This window comes from Hyperoodon ampullatus (genome assembly GCF_949752795.1).
Source record: "Hyperoodon ampullatus genome assembly, chromosome: 6".
In the NCBI taxonomy this organism is placed as follows: domain Eukaryota; kingdom Metazoa; phylum Chordata; class Mammalia; order Artiodactyla; family Ziphiidae; genus Hyperoodon; species Hyperoodon ampullatus.
Window position 1 is genome coordinate 21,795,225 of NC_136919.1, and position 20,707 is coordinate 21,815,931.

At 49.5% G+C, this 20,707-nt stretch overlaps 3 protein-coding genes across 4 annotated transcripts; 2 read left to right on the forward strand and 1 right to left on the reverse strand.

Annotated features, from left to right (window-relative positions):
• Positions 1-2,387: 2,387 nt before the first annotated feature.
• CCDC107 (coiled-coil domain containing 107) lies at positions 2,388-5,207 on the forward strand (the record flags this gene model as incomplete). Of its 2 annotated transcripts, none has more annotated exons than XM_079706433.1 (6): positions 2,388-2,493; positions 2,582-2,742; positions 4,424-4,487; positions 4,577-4,667; positions 4,764-4,876; positions 4,960-5,207. In XM_079706433.1, 6 exons carry the CDS (start codon positions 2,388-2,390, stop codon positions 5,205-5,207), a joined length of 783 nt encoding a protein of 260 aa, XP_079562559.1. The 2 variants fall into 2 exon arrangements, with proteins under 2 accessions (XP_079562559.1, XP_079562560.1); XM_079706434.1 differs by having other exon boundaries at positions 4,427-4,487.
• A 301-nt stretch (positions 5,208-5,508) lies between these two features.
• ARHGEF39 (Rho guanine nucleotide exchange factor 39) lies at positions 5,509-8,973 on the reverse strand (the record flags this gene model as incomplete). Its single annotated transcript, XM_079705951.1, has 9 exons — positions 5,509-5,815; positions 5,999-6,087; positions 6,341-6,570; positions 6,733-6,861; positions 7,103-7,173; positions 7,774-7,892; positions 8,154-8,274; positions 8,531-8,625; positions 8,836-8,973. The coding sequence occupies 9 exons, from the start codon at positions 8,971-8,973 to the stop codon at positions 5,800-5,802; spliced, it is 1,008 nt and encodes a 335-aa protein (XP_079562077.1). The 3' UTR covers positions 5,509-5,799.
• Positions 8,974-14,679: 5,706 nt separating this feature from the next.
• On the forward strand, positions 14,680-20,342 carry CA9 (carbonic anhydrase 9). Its single transcript, XM_079706110.1, has 11 exons — positions 14,680-15,079; positions 15,895-15,924; positions 16,183-16,353; positions 16,487-16,629; positions 16,711-16,803; positions 17,866-17,932; positions 18,783-18,940; positions 19,148-19,292; positions 19,423-19,449; positions 19,896-19,977; positions 20,109-20,342. The coding sequence occupies exons 1-11, from the start codon at positions 14,695-14,697 to the stop codon at positions 20,173-20,175; spliced, it is 1,368 nt and encodes a 455-aa protein (XP_079562236.1). The 5' UTR covers positions 14,680-14,694; the 3' UTR covers positions 20,176-20,342.
• Positions 20,343-20,707: the final 365 nt, after the last annotated feature.

The window sequence follows — 20,707 nt, forward strand, 5'->3', positions numbered from 1 at the left end:
AGTCTCCTTTTTATTATCCCCAAGTTTCAGCAATTCTAAAAAATGTCAGTGATAAAATATTCCTTTCTCAAAAATATTTTGTAGATCTACATTCTAAATTGTTGTAGTTACTGATGAGTTTTAATACTACTATATAAGCTTCAAATTAGCACATTTATATTACTTATCCTTTAGAAGTTTTCTAATCTACGACTTCCCTGGCAGTCCAGTGGTTAAGACTCCATGCTTCCACTGCAGGGGATGAGGGTTCCATCCCTGGTCAGGGGAATTAAGATCCTGCGTGCGGTGTGGCGCGGCCAGAAAAAAAAAACCAACTATTATAATCTACATGGAAGTTAATCTGTAGAACGCCCAGTTACACAACTGGCTCCTGACACAAACAGGTTCATCTTACGTGTGTTTAGAGCCAGAATTAGTTCTTAACAATTTGGAGTTGTTCTTTGGTTTGGGCACAATTTCTGTCTCCTGTGATATTACACAGTCCTGCATTTAACCAGTAGATTTACAATGAACAATGGTAGCACAGTGATTAAAAAGTCAAATAAATTGACATTGAGTTACTTTAATTCTGTCATTCTAGGTGACCACTTAGTTCTTATTTGTATTGAAAATTTCTGGAATTTACTGACAAATGGAATTTTTATGAATCTTTGCCAAACATCTTTATGTTTAAGACTTTCTTTTCCTATTTGTATGTCTGTTGCTTCATGTGAAGGAAACTTTTTTGATATGAAAATTAGTAAAAGCTATTCTTTAATCAACTATGCATGGAGATCGACAAATCTAGCTCTATTCTCTATTAAATAGGAATATGCAAAAATTACTTTTGACGAATTTGCAGAAGTTAACTTTAAAAAAGAAATTAGAGTTATCCGTTACTCAGATAGGTTAAATGTAAGTATAAGTTTTTTGCCCCTTTCTCAAAAAATACCATAATGTAACTAAGAAATATTAACCCATTACCCTTTCTTGTTCTGTAATGTATATTTAATATTGTCAAGATTGTATCGACAGAGTTCAATAAAATAAATAATTCACTGTTTGAATTTCTGGCCCTTATTATTATTAGTTTCTTTTCTGGACCCTATTATTTGTTTCATTTCCTGGTTATTACTGAAAATAATTTTGTCATATAGGAGACTTTTAAAAAATCTCTCAGGTGTCAAATATGCTAAGTCTGCCACTGATTCCTTGTCAACATTTAAAAACTGGAGATTTCCAAATTTTGAAATCCAGATTTGTTGATCTATTGGAAAAAAATCAGAAGAGCTGGCAATAGTGGGCCCAAATTCCCTAAAGGCAACAATCAGCTGGGGCCCATTTATCCTATTACACCTGGCCTGAACCACTTATTTACATTGATTATGTCAACTGGCTTAGAGTCGTGGTTTGGACTACTCTGCTCTGCAGCCCAGGCTGCCTCTGGGTGGTCGGCTAGTCAAATAGGGGAGGCAGGATTCTAACCCAGGCAGAGATCAAATTTTATCGTGTTACCATGCTACACAATAAATGGTGGCTATTACAGGCACTTGCCAGATGGAAAGGGTGGGGAAGAGGAAGCCGTTGCACGAAATGGGAATTGCAAAAAAATGATAGTGATGTATTAGGCCACAGGAGGAACAAGTAGTTCACGGGAGGAACAAGTAGTAGTTCCAGTAGTAGTAGGGGGTGTAACTTGCTACTTTCTAAGAGGTACAAAAGTAGCCGCACTGAGAATGAGCCCCGTGTGGTTGGTGCGCGGTACAAAAGTAGCCGCACTGAGAATGAGCCCCGTGTGGTTGGTGCGCGCCAAGGCGCACTGCCTGCGTAACTATATGAGTAGACGGATGACACCCCCCCAGCCACACGCCGCTCGGCTCCCCCAGCACATGCGGGATCACTTCTTGGCGGACTTATCTGTGAGAAGCAGGGAAAGTCTACGTGCGTGCGCACGCGGCACTCTCTGCCTGGGGTCCGGGGACTTTCCCCTAGGCGCAAGTAAGGAACTAGTCCTCCGTTTGTAGCCTAGGAAACAGGCCTTCAGCACGAACTACGCCACAAGCCGCGCGCTCTAACCTTTTATAGCTCCAAGGGGAAATTTACTTTACGGTTAGGGTGAGGAAATTGGTGGCGTGGCAAATAAAAACCACTTCCAGTTATAATCTTCTAAGACTGTACGCTTCTGGAGACATTCTGGCTAACAGAATACCTATACAGAGGTAAGAAATGAACTAATTTCTTAAATGAACTAAGCTGGAACCACAGTGCTATGTAAATAAGCATGGCCCCGCCCACTCACTAGGTGGGCGTGACCTTCCTGGGAAGCCGGGAGCTGAACGGGCTCGGGAGCGCTCGGGTACGTCCGACCTACGCCGGCGTCGCCTCGGTTCTCGCGGTGTTTGCCTGCAATGGCGAGCGTGGTGTCGCTCGCGGGTTCGCTGGGGCTGCTACTTGTGTCTGCGCTGCCCGAGGTGTTCGGAGACCGCCCCAGCCCCGACCGCCGGGCACACCCAGGTACCAGCGAGGGCAGCTGGAGGGAGGCTGGGACTGCCCACAGGCCCCAAGCCCCAGCTGTACTGACCGCTTCTGCCCTCCTCTTCAGGGGACGCCGCCCAGGTCAGTCCTGGGGCCACGGAAACCCGGCGGCGGCCGCCGCCGCCGCCGCCCAAGAACCAGCGCGAGCGGGCCTGGGCCGGGGCGCTGCCCTTGGGGGCGCTGTACACCGCAGCCGCCGTGGCTTTTGTGCTGTACAAGTGTTTACAGGTGCGGGACGACCAAGGGTGGGGATGCCCCGAGCCTGAATCTCCCACGGGGACTCTGTGGTACCAAGAAGAAGACACATTTTCCCTTCAGTCTGTAAAATGACAAGAGTTCCCTGGCTACGATTATGGGGTTATTTTGAGCATCCAGCGTGGTAGTGGATGTGAAGGGCCCTTGGTAAATTGTAAATAAATAATGATCATCACATTTAATCCTCCCAACAATCCAGTGAAGAGGTTTAGTCACTTGCTCAAGACCACCCAGAGCTAGTAACTGGTGGAGCTGGGATTTGAACCCAGCAAATGTCCATACTACAGTAAGTGCAGTTCCCGGTGAGATTCCAACCTTGGCACGAGCAGTTGATTACTGTAGCCAAAGTGCTTTTAGAGTTCGAGGTAACAAGCAGTCTCAAGTTCTCCTTGGGAAGGAGGCCCTGCAATGTGAACTGACAGTATATTGTGGTGAATTGAAACTGTTGAAATGGAAAGTAGTACCTCCCAGGGTTCTCCCTTCAGCCCTGGCCCTATCACTGACTTGCATTGGAAAATAGAGGGCTGAGCCAATTTGGAGATGATATGAAACTAGGAGGGACGGCTAATCGTGATCCAAAATAGACTTGACAGGCTAGAATGAGGGATCGATTTAATGATGAAATTTTACAAGGATAATAAATTCTATTCTTGGACCCAAGTATAGTATGAAAGAAACATAATTTGGCAGCAGTTTATTATTTGACAAAGTTCAGTTGTGTGATGTGATAACCCACTTCCCAAATCAATGCTAGGAACGAGGTATTGTGTTTTATCTTCTGATCAGAACACTCCTGGAGAATTTTACTCTCTTGAGGGCACTGTTTTAAGAGCAGTACATGCTCTTAAAACAAACCAGAGTAAAGCGACCAGAGAAAACCGTGTCAAATGAGCACTGACTGCAAAAGATTGGCACTATTAAACCAGGAAGACAGGGGGTATGACCAATTTCTTCAAATTCCTGAGGGGCTATCACGTTGAAAACATATGATTTTGGAAGGCTCTGATCAGTACCATGAAAAGAAGATACACGCAGGACAGCTTCTGGCTTTGTGTATAAAGTAACAACCAGAACTTTATCAAACTGATGACAGCTGCTCCTTCCTGGAGGTGTTTCAGTAGACTAAACAACCACGTGTGGGGCATACTGACATGTTGCTTCCTGTCCTGGGTGAGGAGCTGGACTAGTTGTGATTGTGATTCTCTGAGGTAAAAACCCACTAGTTTTGTCTACCTGAAATTGTCCTCCTCTTTCTGGCTTTGGAGACTGAGGTTATTTATTTACTTATTTTTTTATAAATTTATTTTGGCTGCATTGGGTCTTCGTTACTGCACGTGGGCTTTCTCTGGTTGCAGCAAGTGGGGGCTGCTCTTTGCTGAGGTGTGTGGGCTTCTCACTGTGGTGGCTTCTCTTGTTGAAGAGCACAGGCTCTAGGTGTGCAGGCTTCAGTAGTTGTGGCACGTGGGCTCTAGAGCGCAGGCTCAGTAGTTGTGGTGCACGGGCTTAGTTGCTCCATGGCATGTGGGATCTTTCCGGACCAGGGCTCGAACCCGTGTCCCCTGCACTGGCAGGCGGATTCCTAACCACTGCACCACCAGGGAAGCCCCAAGACTGAGGTTATTGAGAACCTTGTTGTCCTTGCCTTTTTCCACAGCAGGGGAAAGATGAGGCTACCTTTCTCCAAGAGGAGGCAGGCAAGAAGGATTCACTGCAGTCAGGTGGGTTTTGCAGAAGTCTGTACTTGGGGGGGATTAAGGGACAGCAGAAGGTAGGTAACCATTGCTCTCCTTTTCTCCCTTACCCCCAGAGCAACAGCTGGCCCAGCTGACACAACAGCTGGCCCAGACAGAACAACACCTGAACAGTCTGATGGCCCAGCTGGAGCCCCTTTTTGAGCGGTAAGGAGAGCAATGACCCTGTGGCCAGGGGAACTTGTGGTAGGTGGGAGAGGTGGGCACAGAGATTGGGTAGCCTCTGAGTGGACCTATCTGCAGTGTGACTACCCTGGCTGGAGCCCAGCAGGAGCTTTTGCACATGAAGCTACAGGCCATCCACCAGCTGCTACAAGAGAGCAAACCACACAAGGGTGTGGAGGTTCCAGAACCAGGTACAGGGTTGGGAGGTGAGAGTCTGGTGGAGGTAGAGACAAAGCCTCTCAAACTGGAACATGCCTGATCTTCCTCTTCACAGAGGCCAGCACACCCTTTCCTGAGGACTTATCTATAGAGGAGGATGAGGAAGAGGCTGGTGACAATCAGGCCTGGGAGGAGCCCCTAAACTGGAGCACAGGGACGAGGAACCTAGCTACTCCCAGGGAAATGGAGCAGGGGCTAAGGAGAAGATGCCGGAAGGCTGCAGCAAAGGGCCCCAGTCACAGCCCCCACCAGGAAGGAGGGACAACAGCTGACAGTTTAGTAAAACAGAGTCTGTTCTTGTGACTGGATGATCCTGTGTGCTTTTTCCATTCCAGCTGGTCACACACACACACACACACACACGCACGCACGCACACACACACACACACACACACACACACACCCATACTGGGTGCCTAAAAACAACCGGGCCTTCTTGAAAAGCTTCCCTTATTAGGACATAAAGAGGCTGTCTTCCAGTGCAGGAGCTGAGAAGACAGAGGGAGCTCCAGTCCTTCTCTTTGTATTCCTGAGGCCACCGTCATGCCAGCCTTCAGGGCACAAAAACCCCTTTTCTCATATTGCATAGCTGAGATAAAAAGGCTTCTCCAAAAAGGAAAAAACTTTACTAAAATCTTGTGGGAAAATAAATTGTAGAAACTACATACAACATAAAAATAGCTGGTTCAGCTGAGGTTCAATTGGGTCAGGTTTGGTGTCCTGATTCTCAAGAGCTGGTCAAATGACATGGCGTGTCTTGGTCTCACGCAAACACAGAATGACCCTTCTCAAACGGTGAAGAGTCTGTGTTTTGTTAGTACTGAAGAAGATTCCTTTGTACTCCCGACTCTGACCTATCCCTGAGGTATCCTGGACTCGAATTTGTAAGATTCCTCTAGTTCTTCTGGCTGCTGTGGAGAGAAGATAGTTCAGGCACTGGCATGAGCACTCTATTCTGACAAAACCACCCAGGGTGTTGGATGGGGGAGTGGGGTGAGGGGTGGGAGTGAGTTCCAGACGTGAGAGAGGCTCCAGACTGCTGCCTCCAGCTCGTGGGCCTCACCACAGCACTGTTCTGAGGGAAAATAACTTACCTGCTGGCCAGAGTCAGACTGTGGTACCAGTGCGACAGCTCCTCCTGGTCTGTGGACATAAGCAGTAGCTTCTCGTGGGGAAAGGACAGCTAGGGAGAGACCACCTCTTAGCACATGGCTCAGAAAGGTCCAGCCTTAAGCTAAAGGCCCTGCTGTTTCCACTGAGGTAATTTAGGGCTGAAGTGAGAACCAGGTATGAATCCCAAGCCCTACTATGCTCTCAACTTAGGTGGCTCAGTTCCTGTGAGGGGGGCCCAGGCCTAGGAGATGAATGGTGCACAGGAACTTGAGGTATATTTTGGGCCTCTCCTACGTCACCTAGGGCTCTCGCCTGTTACTTACGCTGAGCAGTCCACCACAGGGCCCTCCTGAGTGGCCAAAGACCCTGTGGAGTTGACACTCGGCCATGGGGTAGAGGGCCTGGCAAGCAAAGGTGCCACTCTGCAGCAGATGCAATGGAGGTCGAGGCTTGGCCATGAGGAGTGCATCAGAGAAGAGGAAGAACATTCGGGGCCGAGGCTCCCCTCGGGGAGGCACCACCAGCAGCCAACCCTGGCGTAGGAACCAGCGACCTGGGGGATGGGAGAGCTGTTATTCTGGTGCAGCTTCAGGACCGCGATGCACGGAATAGAAGGAAAGGGAGGCTGAGGAAATGGTGGGTATGTGCTGGCAAAAGAGAAGATGGGGGGTGGGAAAAGGGCAGTTTGAGGATTGAGGGGAAGCACACAGACTACCTGAGATAAGCCCCTTTGCCTGCCGTCCACTGAGCAGAGCCTGGACACGCTGGAGGTGCTGGTCATTCTTCTGTTTCTGACTGATGGTGTGGACTCTCTGGGCAGTGTCACTTATCCGCCGGGCAGCCCCTGGAATAATATTCCATGCCCCACTCCCAGCACAACTTTGGGTGAATAGTGGTGGTGAAAGGCTATTCCAGAGAGGACCAGGGTCAGAGTCTAACTTCTTGAAGAGTATGTAGGGCAATAGGAACATTGTATACAAGTCATTGGAAGATAGGGGCATATCAGACACTGTTGGAGGTCAGAACCAGATATGGATACAAGAGAAGCAGTCTCCAAGGACTGCTGTGGAGGAGCAAGAACATACTTGTGAGCTGTTCATGGTCAGGGCTGTTGGGACCTGTGTTTTCAGCCAAAGCAATGGCAAGATTCTCATACCTGGAATTAGACAGTTGGAAGTTATGAGGGGAAGTAGAGCTGGGCAAAATTTCCTCTGCCTGACACACAGATCACCCCCTATACAAACTTCAGTTGCAAAGCCAGGAAAGACCTGCTTGTGGCTCTTTTATCCCCCTCTTTCATCTGAGACTCAGAACCTGGGTTCACACCACATGGCCCTCTTCCCTTCCACATTGAAGAGTCAGAGGGGCAGACTGACCAAGGTTCAGGAGGCCAGATCCCAAGGTGAAAGGTAATCAACTTGAGGATGCTACAGACAACTGACTGTAAGTTCTTAACTCATCCGCAGGGACAAATTCTAAGCTAGGTGAGCCTTTCATCTCCAGAAACCCTGTTGCTAGCCTTATTACAGGCCCCTCACTTCAGTGTAAGTTCCACAGTCCCAGCTAAGGGCCTGAGGCTGCACAGCCCGGGTACTCCAGTGGGTTCACATTTACTCTTGCAAAATATTTTTGGGAGCAATTTGTCCCAGGAGAGACACAGTGGGACAAATCCCATGGAATCCCACAAAGCTGAGAGCAGCAATCATACAGACTCAGAATTCTGAGAAGTTGGCTGAGTCAGGGTGAATTCACTCACTGCTGGAGCCTCCGCAGAGGCAGAGGGAGCAGGTCCTGGAGCTGAAGGCCCCCAAACTCAGGGCGACCTTCCTGAAGTCGCACAAACCTCCGGAAACGTTTGTTCTTCTTTAATTGCTCCTAGAGTGACGGGGAAAGGGTTGGCAGCAGGGAGAGAAGCCTCTCCTACTATTGTATTCTTCGGTGTACACATCCCCAGCCCTCAGGAAGCTGTGTGCTCCTGAGAGAACCCCGTCTCCCTACAGGGAACTTAGTACAGAGCTGGACACCCACAGGGCTCTATAAATGCAGGAACAGTATAAATGAAGTTTGGGTCTGCAGATGAAGAGGCAATGTATGGAGGAAGAGGGGAAGGAGGACTTGAGGTCATCTTCAGGTTACCTGCAGGGTGGTCCGGGACCTCTCAGCGTTGGCAGCAAATTGGGTGTAGAGCTCCAGGTGGGGGCAGAAGCCCTCCAGCCCCTGTCCCCAGCGCCCTCCTTCGAGGTAGGGAAGCAGCTCTCTGCGTAGGTCAGGACAATAAAAGAGCGGCCCAAGCACCACCTCTTTTAATTCTCCTACCCCTGCCCCGGAGGTAGTGCTACTACCCCATTTTGCGGGTGGAGAACTGCGGCAGATTAAGGCACTGGGCCAAGACCACAAGTGAGGTAACTGGCAGACTCCGAATGTGAGCCGGGGTCGCTCCGACTCTGAGCTCCGTGCACTGGTAGAGGCCAGAGCTCTCCCTCCTTCTCACTTCCCACGCCCCTTCTACTCACTGGCTGGCGCCGTAAATGAGCTCCCAGGGCCCAAACAGGGCCTGGCGCTCTGGTGGTCGGAGGGTGCCCTTGGCTCTCAGAATCCCCACGAAGTACTGCGAAGGAGAGAATACCGGTATGCAGTCCGCAGAAACATGAAGCCAGTGCCAAGGCGCCGCTAGAAACTGTGTAAGTCGGCCTGAGCTCCCTACGTGCAGGCGTCCAGGTCAGGACCCACGGTACCCCAGTCAGGGTCACCGACCTCGTAGGGGCCCTCTCACACCCTGGGGTCCCCGCCCCTACGGGAGGGTGTGCGGGCCCCGCACCGTGGCCACCAGCCCGAGCTGTTCTTGGTAGCGCCGCTCGGTCTCCAGCAGCTCCCGGGCAGTGCAGGCGCGTTTCCGCTCCCAACGGGCACGCTGCTCTTGCACCGGGCACCGTGTGCTGGGGCCCGGGATCTCCATGCCGGACTGAGGGGTCGGCACTTCCAGCCGCAGCCCGCCGGAGATTCAAATCCCAACGGCTCCGAGGGCGGGGCCGTGGGGGCGGGGCCTTGGAGGGGAGCGCGCCCTCTGGCGCCTGGAGACTGCGCGCAGGACGGAGCATGCGCAGCTGCCAGCTGAACTGCATCAGGTCACCGCCAGGGCGGCGCTGGCGGTGTGCGGCGCCTTCTGGGGCAGGGCAGGTTGGGGCAAGTGGGTGGCCTTCCTTTGAGTAGCACTAAGTTGGGGCAGCAGCGTGGACTTTGAGTCAGGAGAGTTGGGGGTTTAGACACTGGCAGGGTCGCAGTGTCCCACCTGTAGAATTAAGATTCTGTCCTGGGCCCATGCCAAACACCGGGGTCCAGTTGTCCCCAGTGCTTTCATTACTAGGAATCCTCATGGGTCGCCAGGTTTTGAATATTTTGGCCCCCGGAAAAGTTGATAGGTTTTAAGTCACTAACGCGCTTTCTCTTTCCATACTGATCCAAAACCTGATAGCCAGTTAGCTTCCGGTCAGCAAGTGTCAATAACTAACATGGTGGGTCGGAATTGCTGTAATTCTGGCCAAAAGCTTAGAGTTGATGAGTCTGTGTTACCTAGTCAGAGATAAAATGTACCAGATTTTCTTTACTTAGTTAGGTCTTTTTGAAAACTGGCAATAGCCCTGGAGGGTAAATTAGCAGTGCCATTTTGTCAGTATGCATGAGCTATCTTAAAATGTGCCTACTCTTCTAACCCAGCAATTCCACTTCTAGGAATGCATCCTAAAAAATAGATATGTGGACAAAAACATATGTACTAGGATGGGTGGCAAGGTGTTGTAACAACGGAAAACTGGAAATCACTTAAATGCCCAATGGTAGAGAATTGGCTGGGAAAATTATGGTAGAGCCATTTGAAGAATAATATGAAAGCATTAATGATGTAAAAATGCTATCAATATGGGAAAACACGTAGTATACTGCCGAGAGAAAAAAAGCAGGCCATAAAACTGTGTACAATATGATCTTATTTAGGTAGTATAACATAGCTATGACTGGAAGGATAAACAATCAAAAGGTGATTGTGGCTTTTATCTCTGGGTGATGGGATCAAAGATAATTTATTCAACAAATATTTATTAAGCACCAAATCTATTCCAGGCACTGGACCACTGAGGGGGTGAATGGGATAAATAGGGTGATTTTTTAAATTCCCTTATACGTTTCTGCTTTTCCCAAGTTTTCTGCTTGAGCATGCATGCATTACTTTGTAATTAGAAAAAAAAAATGCTATTATTACTACAGGTAATTCCCCAGGGCCCCAGAAGGGCTGTGATTTGTCTTTGCTTCCAATCCATGTCTGGGGAATAGGGGGCTCTTTTTCCCCCTACTTCACCAGCAAATAGCTCCCTCCTCTGCAGCCCTGGGATAAGCAGAGACATGGCCCTCGATGTCTTAAGACACAAACCCTAATGACCAAAAACTTGGCCTTAAACAACCACAGAGAGGTCGTGTGTCAGGCCGGGGTGGGGGAAGGGGGGTGTCCTAGTCAATCAGTCCTGAGTACACTCTGTCTCTGGGGAGACTCAGGAAACAAGACTCTGGGAGCTCAAACCTGTTTCAGGGTTTGGCAGACTCCCAGTTGCAAAAGCACGATCTTGGGTCAGAGTCCACATTCCCCACCCAGACCAGAGACATAGTCACACACAGAGACAGAGAGCTCAAGGAAGAGAGGGCACAATGGAGAATGGCACTTGGGAAATTAGGGAGCTGTAACACAGAGAGAGCTGTACCTAGATGCAATCTGGACTCTGAAATACTAAGAAAAAGCAGCAGAGATGGAGGGGAGACATGTGGACACAAAGAAGTGCCAAGGAGAATTGTACAAGGAGACCCTGACGGAGATCTAAAAAGGAAAAAGGTGGAAACATTCAAAACGTTTGGAAAGAGGGAAAATGAAATAAAATTAAGATTGGTGTTGGAGAAAGTTCTAGACATACAGACTTCAGTTAGCATGGTGTTTCTGTCCTCCATGCTTCCTATGACCTCCTCCACCTCAACTAGATTAGTCGTTACCACATTCTGTCTTGTCCAGGCCCATCCAATTTAGATATTACCATGTACTTTCCATGTGTCTGGGTCCAACCAAGGTTCTGACAACACAGCTGACCAAGACAATGAGCTGACCATCAGGAGTTCACACTGGATCAGATTGCCATGGATGGCTCTTAATTTAGCTCCAGAAATGGCAACCTAGATCGTTAGGCTGACTACCTCCTAAGAAGACTGCTTGTTCAGCCATACAAGTTTTGGCATACAGTATGACAGTCATTCTGGCAAGGCAGACAGTTTGGGGTGCTGTAGAAATGTGATATCCTGCTCCTGGAATAATTGCGGTTTGACACACACAGGCCATTGACAATGGGCTCCCTGAGGGCAGGGAAGGCATTTAGTTTGGTTTTTCTCAAGCCCTGTCTCGGTGATCTGCAGAGAGAAAAATGATCAATAATAAAATAATACTGAACAAAAGACAGACTTAATCAAATACTGGACCCTGCCCTTATGGACCTCGAGGCTATTAGAGCAGATGTAGTGTCATAAATCACCTTAATATGAATTGGGTGCTAGACAAGGTTGTTAGTGAGGGCAAAGAACTGTGGTGATTCAGAGGCACCAGAAATCTCTTCCTGTGGTGTAGAGTTGGTCAAGCAAGACCTCCTAGAAGTGATGGCCTTTGAGCTTTTTTTTTATTATTTATTTTTTATTTTATATTGGAGTATAGTTGAGTCACAATGTTGTATTAGTTTCAGGTGTACAGCAAAGTGACTCAGTTATACATATACATATATCCATTCTTTTTCAGATTCTTTTCCCATATAGGGTATTACAGAATATTGAGTAGAGTTCCCTGTGCTATATAGTAGGCCCTTGTTGGTTATCTATTTTATATATAGTAGTGTGTATAGGTTAATCCCAAACTCCTAATTTACCCCTCCCCTCCACCTTCCCCTTTGTAACCATAAATTTGTTTTCTAGTCTGTGAGTCTGTTTCTGTTTTGTAAATAAGTTCATCTGTATGATGTTTTTTTTTAGATTCCACATATAAGTGATATCATATGATATTTGTCTTTCTCTGTCTTACTTCACTTACTATGATAATCTCTAGGTCTATCCATGTTGCTGCAAATGGCATTATTTCATTCTTTTTTAATGGCTGAGTGATATTCCACTGTATATATGGACCACATCTTTATCCACTCCTCTGTCGATGGACATTTAGATTGCTTCCATGTCTTGGCTATTGTAAATAGTGCTGCAATGAACATTGGGGTGCATGTATCTTTTCAAATTATGGTTTTCTCCAGATATATGCCCAGGAGTGGGATTGCTGGATCATATAGTAGTTCTACTTTTAGTTTTCTAAGGAACCTCCATACTGTTCTCCATAGTGGTTGTATGAGCTGAGTCTTGACTAATAGAAGGGATTTAGAGAGAGGAAATAGTAAAACTGTTTAACATGTTAGTGGGTGCATTCGTGCACAAGTACTGACCTACCAGAGTGGAAACTGGTTGGGGCATTCAAGTGGGGTCCTGGAGCCCCTGCTGTGTCAAGCATTACTTCTTTAGTGAGTTCATAAGGTCAGGACAGTCCCTAGGGAGGAGTGGGGTAGCAGGAGCACCCTGGAGTTAGGGGCTAGTTACAAACAAGATTATAAATATTTCAATATATTTAATTACCTATACAACCATACTGGTGTATGTACCTACTGAATGTTAGCCCCAGATAAGAATCTCCTGAGATGGCCTTACTCTCTTCTGGTTTGTTGAAGCCATAGGGGCCTTATTAGAATGTGAGCTGTAGAACAGCAGAGGCTGTTCTCCAGTTCAATGCGGCATCCCTAGGGTCTAGAACAGTGCCTGGAGGACTGGAGGAAGCTTACCAAATGTTAAGTGAATAGGCAGACTGGGAATCCCAGCCCATTGTTGGGGTCCTCTCACTATTCATCTCCTTGCACCCACTTTCCCCCTCCAATTCGTGCTCCACACTACTCTTCAACATAACCTAGAATGAGATTTGGATTCTGTCCTTTGTCTGCTCAAAATATTTGGTGCCTCCCTTTTGCCCAGAATGCCACTTCCCCCCTACCCTTTTTTTTTTTTTTTTTTTTTTTTTTGCAGTACGCGGGCCTCTCACTGTTGTGGCCTCTCCCGTTGCGGAGCACAGGCTCCGGACGCGCAGGCTCAGCAGCCATGGCTCACGGGCCCAGCCACTCCGCAGCATGTGGGATCTTCCCAGACTGGGGCACGAACCCGTGTTCCCTGCATCGGCAGGTGGACTCCCAACCTCTGCGCCGCCAGGGAAGCCCCTCCCCCATTAAAAAAAAAAAACAATTGAACTGCTACTTCTTTAAGCCCTGATCAAATTTTGCCTACTTCTGTATTACTTTCTGAGGCAGAATTCATCTCTCTCCCCCAAATATTATGATAATTATTGCCCTCACTCACAAGACAGCAAGCTCCTCAGGACAGGGACTGTGTCTTATTCATTTCCATACATCTAGTCCATTAGCCCAATGCCTGACATATGGTAGATGCTAAATAAATAGAAGAGTGAAAGGCATTCCCAGCAGTGAGAACTAAATGAACAAAGGTGGTCAAAGGTTTGGGTAAAAAATGAATAGTTTAGGGCTTCCCTGGTGGCGCAGTGGTTGAGAATCTGTCTGCCAATGCAGGGGACACAGGTTCGATCCCTGGCCTGGGAAGATCCCACACGCCGCGGAGCAACTAGGCCCGTGAGCCACAATAACTGAGCCTGCGTGTCTGGAGCCTGTGCTCCGCAACAAGAGAGGCCCGTGCACCGCGATGAAGAGTGGCCCGCACTTGCCGCAACTAGAGAAAGCCCTCGCACAGAAACGAAGACCCACCACTGCCATAAATAAATAAATAAAATTTAAAAAAAAAATGAATAGTTTAATTGGGCTAGGGTATGAGGGAGAGTAGTAGGAGAAAAGATGGAAAAGTCTCTTTGGTAAGATTTTGAGGGGATTTGGAAGTCAACTAGAGGGAGAAGATGGGCAGATAGAAGATACTTTGGTAGAGTGTGGAAAGCCAATGAAGGTTTTTGAGCAAAGGTGTAATATGATGAATAATACATTTAGTTTAAACCTATCAGACTCTTTCATAAATATATACAGTTTTCCATTCATACTCAAATTCACCTCCCACCTACCCATCCATCCACCCTCCCACCCCCAGACTCCCCCCGGCAGCTTGCCCTACCCCTTCACCTGCTCCCTGGCTGGGCCAGGGATGTATATATGGGCTGCTTCCCCTCTCAGCCAGAGGATGTGGGGTCCCCAGCTGCCTGGGACTGGGAAGCAGGCCAGGGTTAGCTGAGGTTGGCTGGCAAGCAGCCAGGCGGTGCCAGGGAGAACCTGTATAGTGCCAGGTGGTGCCTTGGGTTCCAAGCTGAGCCCATGACCCTGATAACCTTCTGCCTGCGCACATACCTGCCGCTCACTCCACCCCATGCCCACTTTGCTATCAGGGAGGGGGCACAGGGCCAGACAGACCCACAGGGCTTTGGCTCCATCTCTACAAAAGGGCCTTCTGTGAGCCAGTCTGCTCCCCTCCAGGCTTGCTCCTCCCCCATCCAGCTCCTGTTTCTGATGCATGTACAGCCCGTACACACCGCGTCCCAGGACACCCCACAGTCAGCCGCATGGCTCCCCTGTGCCCCAGCCCCTGGCTCCCTCTGTGGATCCCGGCCCCTGCCCCAGGCCCCGCTGTGCAATTGCTGTTGTTACTGCTCCTCCTGGTGCCTGCCCATCCCCAGAGCCTGCTCTGGATGCAGGGGGCTCCCACCACAGGAGGAGGCTTATCTGGGGAAGACGATCCACTGGGTGAGGAGGACCTGCCCAGTGAAGAGGATATACCTGGAGAGGAGGACCCACCTGGAGAAGAGGACCCACCTGGAAAGTTGGACCCACCTGGAATGAAGACGGAAGCAGGAGGAGAGGATTCTCTGAAGTTAGAGGATCTACCTACTGTTGAGACTCCCAGGCATACTCAAGGCCCCCAGAATAATGCCCACAGAGACAAAAACGGTAAGTGGTCATCAGCTCTGCAAATCTGGGCTCCAGCAGGTTGATGCTTCCCCTCATTAAACCCCAACCCAAGTAGGGATTATTCAGGGAAGGAGAGGAGCCTGTACTCTGATGGTAGTTTTTCCCAACCCCAGGGGCTCCCATGCCACTAGCCCTTTACCCCCTTTCAGAGCTAGATGGGGAGACAAAAAGGGGCACAGATGGGGAGACAAAATGGGGCACAGATGGAGAGAGGTAAGCAGGAAGAGATGGGAAAGAAGAAAGGGGGAGGCTGGAGAGGAGAAAGATAGGAATGTGGAGAGAAAAGGTGGAGAGAAGAGTATGAGGGGAGAGAAGAGGAAGGATGGGGGTGTACCAGAGGAAGAGCAGGAAGGGCTTGTAGAAATCACCTCATCTTCAGCCTACAGATGAGGAAACTGAGACCAGGACTAAGGAAACAGCAGGTAGGAGAACCTGGTATCTTGACTCTCAAGCCAGGAACTTTGGAAAATGAGCTGGAGACCAGACAGGGAACAGGATGAGTGGGGAGGAGGGATGAATAAGGGAGAAAAAGGTTTACTGATCTGGGCCTGCGAACTGAGGCCTCCACCCATTTTACAGACCCTAAGACAGTGGTCGCAAACTGGTATCTCCGGGGCCAGCAGGATCTTAGTGCTTTACACCTGGCCTGCTTCAGGCATTTCTGTTACCTGCTATGCTTCTGTAAGACATCTGAATTTGTGAACCTCTGCTAGTGAAGGAGACCCACCTCCTTTTGGCCGCTGGGGAGGGACTGGGCTCAAAGATCAGCCTCTTCATTCTTCTCATTTATGCAGGGGATGACCACAGTCATTGGCGTTATGGAGGTGAGACACCCACCCCCTGCACAGACCCAATCTGGGCACCCAGCCCAGCTCTGCTGATGCCCGCACCCCCTGCCCTCTTCCCCCGCATCCACGTCTGCCAGTCCCTGACACCACCCGCTGCCTCTCTCCCTCCACATCCCTTATTTCTATCTCCCGTCCGGATGCCTCCTGACTCGACCCCATCACTTTTTCTACTCAGCTTCCCTAAAAGTTCCTGATCTTGTCATCAAACTTCCTGTACCTACTCTCCCACTCCAGGCGCTCCGCCATGGCCCCAGGTGTCCCCCGCCTGCGCTGGCCGTTTTCAATCCCCGGTAGATATCCGTCCAGAGCTCACAGCGTTTTGCCCAGCCCTGCGACCCCTGGAACTCCTTGGCTTTGACATCCCGCCACAACCAGAACTGCGCCTGCGCAACAATGGCCACACCGGTGAGGCGGTCTCGGGGCGGAGCCTCCGGGAAGGGGCGGAGGCTATCTGGGGATGAAGGCCTGTCCCTGGGAGTTAGGCTTGCGCTCTCCGGAGAGAGGGGCGGGCCCGGCTCAACTGCCTCTCACCACGCAGTTCAGCTGAGTCTGCCTCCCGGGCTGGAGATGGCCCTGGGTCCCGGGCAGGAGTACCGGGCCCAGCAGTTGCATCTGCACTGGGGGGCTGCAGGTCGCCCGGGCTCGGAGCACACGGTTGGCGGTCACCGTTTCCCTGCCGAGGTGAGCGCGCAGCTGTCCGCGGAGGGTCGAAGTGGGTCGCGGGGTAGGGGATCTCGCCCACTCCTACCGTGTCCTCTCCAGATCCATGTGGTTCACTTCAGCACTGCATTTGCCAAAACTGACGAGGCCTTGGGGCGCCCGGGGGGCTTGGCCGTGCTGGCCGCCTTTCTGCAGGTACCAGCCTTGGACACCCCCCACCCCTACTTCCCCAGCCCTCGGGCTCAGAGTATCTTGCCCCAGAGACCCCACCCCGCACCTGGCTATCGTCTTCATTTACTCATTAGTTCTTTCATTAACACCCACTGTGAGCTGGGCCTCAACAAAAGATTCCGAAACTGTGGATCCTTGTCTCCCCACAGCCAGTGAGGGAGGCTGACAGGATAGACATATACACAGGACGCAGAGTCAACAAGGTAGTCAGGGAAGGCCTCACAGAGGAGGTGAAACTTGAAGCCTTCACTAGTGGGAAAGAAAAGGAGATATTCCATGCAGAGCGAACGGTACATGTAAAGTCTCAGAATATGGCCCATTCGGGGAATGGCAGATGCAGTAGAATGGACATAAGGAAGAGTCATTTCTCTAATACTCTTATAACCCATAATTTCCCCTTTGCGAAATGCAATATTGTCTAGAGAAGCATTTAGTGACCTCTTTGGACCTATACTGATCAAGAGTACATACACAATGATTAGAGGAGGCTAGTAGGTTGGAGGGATGGTGAGACACCTGTGGATGTTGAAACACCTGTTAGGCTCACTCCCTCCCTGACTCATGAACGCCAGCCTCACAGCACAAAGTTCAGAGAAGTACCTTGGAAATAGCATGTCCTGGCTCCAAAACTCAAACACATGAATTATTAAGGTGAATACAGAGCTAACATGAATACAAAGGTTATTGGGGTTTTCTGTGGTGGGGACATAGAATGTGTGTGGAGTTAATGATGAGTGAGATTGGAAAAGTAAGTAGAGCCCATCATAGAGAACCTTGTATCCTAGTAAAGTGACCCACCATCCTCCTCTTCCTCCAATTTGCCATTGAAAACTAGTCTGCCTAGTTAGGTCAGTTTGCAAAGTAGGAGTATATCGACCTTGAGTAATAATACATGAGATATTGTGTTCCCCCAGCGTTCTCAGAGCTGGGAACTGGGGGAGGACTATGGGAACCCACCTCACCTTCAGGCTTCCAGCCATGACCCTAACTACATGTATGAATCTATCTTGCACTATCATCTCCTAGGAAGGCCCCGAAGAAAACAGCGCCTACGAGCAGTTGTTGTCACATTTGGAAGAAATCGCCGAGGAAGGTCAGTTTGTTGGTTTGGCCACTACCCTTGATACCCTTGTTCATAAAGAACCGCCCTTGGGGAGCCTCAGGTCTGAGGATGGAGAGGGGCTCCCTCCCACACAGAGGGGTTGAAATGTGAACTGGCCTACTGTGACCTTGATAATAACTATGAAGCAGAACACAGGCAAACAGGCAAAGGCAAACTGCTGGCCACAGGTTTTACGTTTTAAAAACCAAACAGAAACTAAGATAAGACAAAAACCAAATAAGACCAAAAAATAGTGTTTGGAACTTCAGGGGTTGAGTCTGGCTGAGTCTAAAATTTTTCTGAGAGATGTCTATTACTCCTTCATAAGCATCAAATATTTTAAATTTGTAAATACTTTTGTTGGAAATCTTTATTTCCTTCTCAGTCACTCTAGGTCATTTTAAACCTCACTTTCCCAACTGGACCTTAAGTTTTGCTAACCTAGAGAGAACTGTGTTTTTTGAGTTTTGTGTCTGTTTTTAAAGTTATAGGTATTTATTTACAAGTTATTCAACTCATTTTCTCTTTTGATTTACTCTGGGCTTAAATCTGCATTCCAGCATGTTATCACAGTGTGCAGAGTAAGAGTGAAGACTCCGAGGGAGGGCCAGAGGAGCAATCCTCTCACTCTGTGGGCCCCAAAGCCTTTTACTTCCTCCTGAGTCATGTCTTGTTGTGCTGAGTTATGGGAAGGGATACACTCAGTGAAGAAGTGGTTTCAGGGAGTTGAGTCAGCTTGGTTTCTGGGAGATAAAAATGTATTCCTGTACCCCAAAGCTTTGTTGTGTGTATGGCGGGGTGGTCAATCTATGTGGGACTCCAGCACAGGTCCTCTCCACAGACTCTGAGACTTGGGTCCCAGGACTGGATGTATCTGCACTGCTGCCCTCTGACCTCAGCCGCTACTTCCGATATGAGGGGTCTCTCACCACACCCCCCTGTGCCCAGGGAGTCATCTGGACTGTGTTCAACCAGACAGTAAAGCTGAGTGCTAAGCAGGTGGGGCTGGGGTGTGGTGGTGACATAGGGGATGAGGGGGAAAGGGTTGTAGGTGGAGGTGAGAAAGAGGAGGCATAAAGAGATGAAGCAGCCGTGTTGGGGATGAGGGGGACGTGGACAGTGGGTCCCTGAGGTGCTGGCTGTAAGCCTGTGACCCTTTTGCTTCTGTGTCATGAGCCCACCCCCACTGTCTGCTGACCTCCCTAGCTCCACGCCCTCTCTGACTCCCTGTGGGGACCTGATGACTCTCGGCTACAGCTGAACTTCCGAGCTACACAGCCTTTGAATGGGCGAATAATTGAGGCCTCCTTCCCTGCTGGAGTGGACAGCAGCCCTGGGACCGTTGAGCCAGGTGCAGCTTTGTCTACTGATGCCATGCCCCCTGCCCCCAGCCACAGGTCCCTCATCCTCCCCATGTGTCCTCATTTGTCTGTCACTGGTGATCACAACCCCTGGCTCTAACGTCTCCTTTTTCTCCTCAGTCCACCTGAATTCCTGTTTTGCTGCTGGTGAGTCTGTGCCCCTCCTGTGGTTCCTGAGGCTGGGGGCATCCCTTGGCACCGTTCAGCCTCAGGGGCTAGTCAGGACCACCACTGCTACCTCTCCATTTCTGAAGAACACACTCCAACCCCAATAGGATAGTGTCAGATCAAGGCAGGGGGGTTCCCCTGTTGTCCCCAGTGCAAGAGTTGGTCAGAATGAAGCTCCAGAATCTCCTTGCATCCTCCTTCCCAAACAACCTCTTTCATTTTGTTTTTAGAGAGGAAAAAAGTGCTTATCTTACCCCTTCTTGTGTATCCACCCCCATCCCTTTGCTGGCCTCTGCTGGATTAGAAGACGCTGGGGGCAGCTGGAGGACTTGGGGCAGGGGTGGGGGACAGGTGGAAGAGGCTCTGAGGGAACCCTACAGACTCCTCTTCACTCCCTGAGGCAGTCTCTCTCCTCCTCCCTCCAGGAGACATCCTGGCCCTGGTTTTTGGCCTTCTCTTTGCTGTTACCAGCATCGCCTTCCTTGTGCAAATGAGAAGGCAGCGAAGGTATTTTACTAACCCTCTCCCTTAGGCCCAGCCCCTGCTCCCCAAGTGGAGTCCAGAACAGCTTCATGCAAATTGCATGCAAATGAGCTCATCCTTGGTGAGATTTCTGATTAGGGTTCCCTGTTGTGTAGACACCCAAGTGGGACCAAAGGAAGTGTCAGGTACCACCCGGCAGAGGTCACGGAGGCTGTTGCCTAGAGGCCTGCAACTTGGAGAATGTGCAGAGAAGCTGGCCAGAGGAATGTGAGGGGGAGCTGGAGACTTTGTCCTGCCCATTACACTACTTCCTTTTAAACCTCCAAAGATATTTTTTTTAATAAATATTTCTAATAAAATCTGTGGAAGGCATATCCTTGTTCCCCAAATCAACAGGATGGTGTGTTCATTTCCTATTGCTGCTGTAACAAATTACCACAAACAGTGGTAATGGAAATTTATTCTCTTAAGAGTTCTAGAGGTCAGATGTTCAAAATGAATCTTATGGGCTAAAGTCAAGGTGTTGGCAGGGCTGGTTCCTTCTGGACACTCCTGAGGAGAGGATATTTTCTTGCCTTTTTCAGCTTCTAGAAGCCAGGCATTCCTTGGCTTGTGTCCCCTTCCTTGCATCACTCCAATCTCTTGCTTCCATTGTCACATCTCCTACAACTGCTTTTAACCTTCTTGCCACCCTCTTATAAGGACCCTTGTGATTATGTTGGGCCTACCCAGTTAACCTAGAATAACCTCCCCA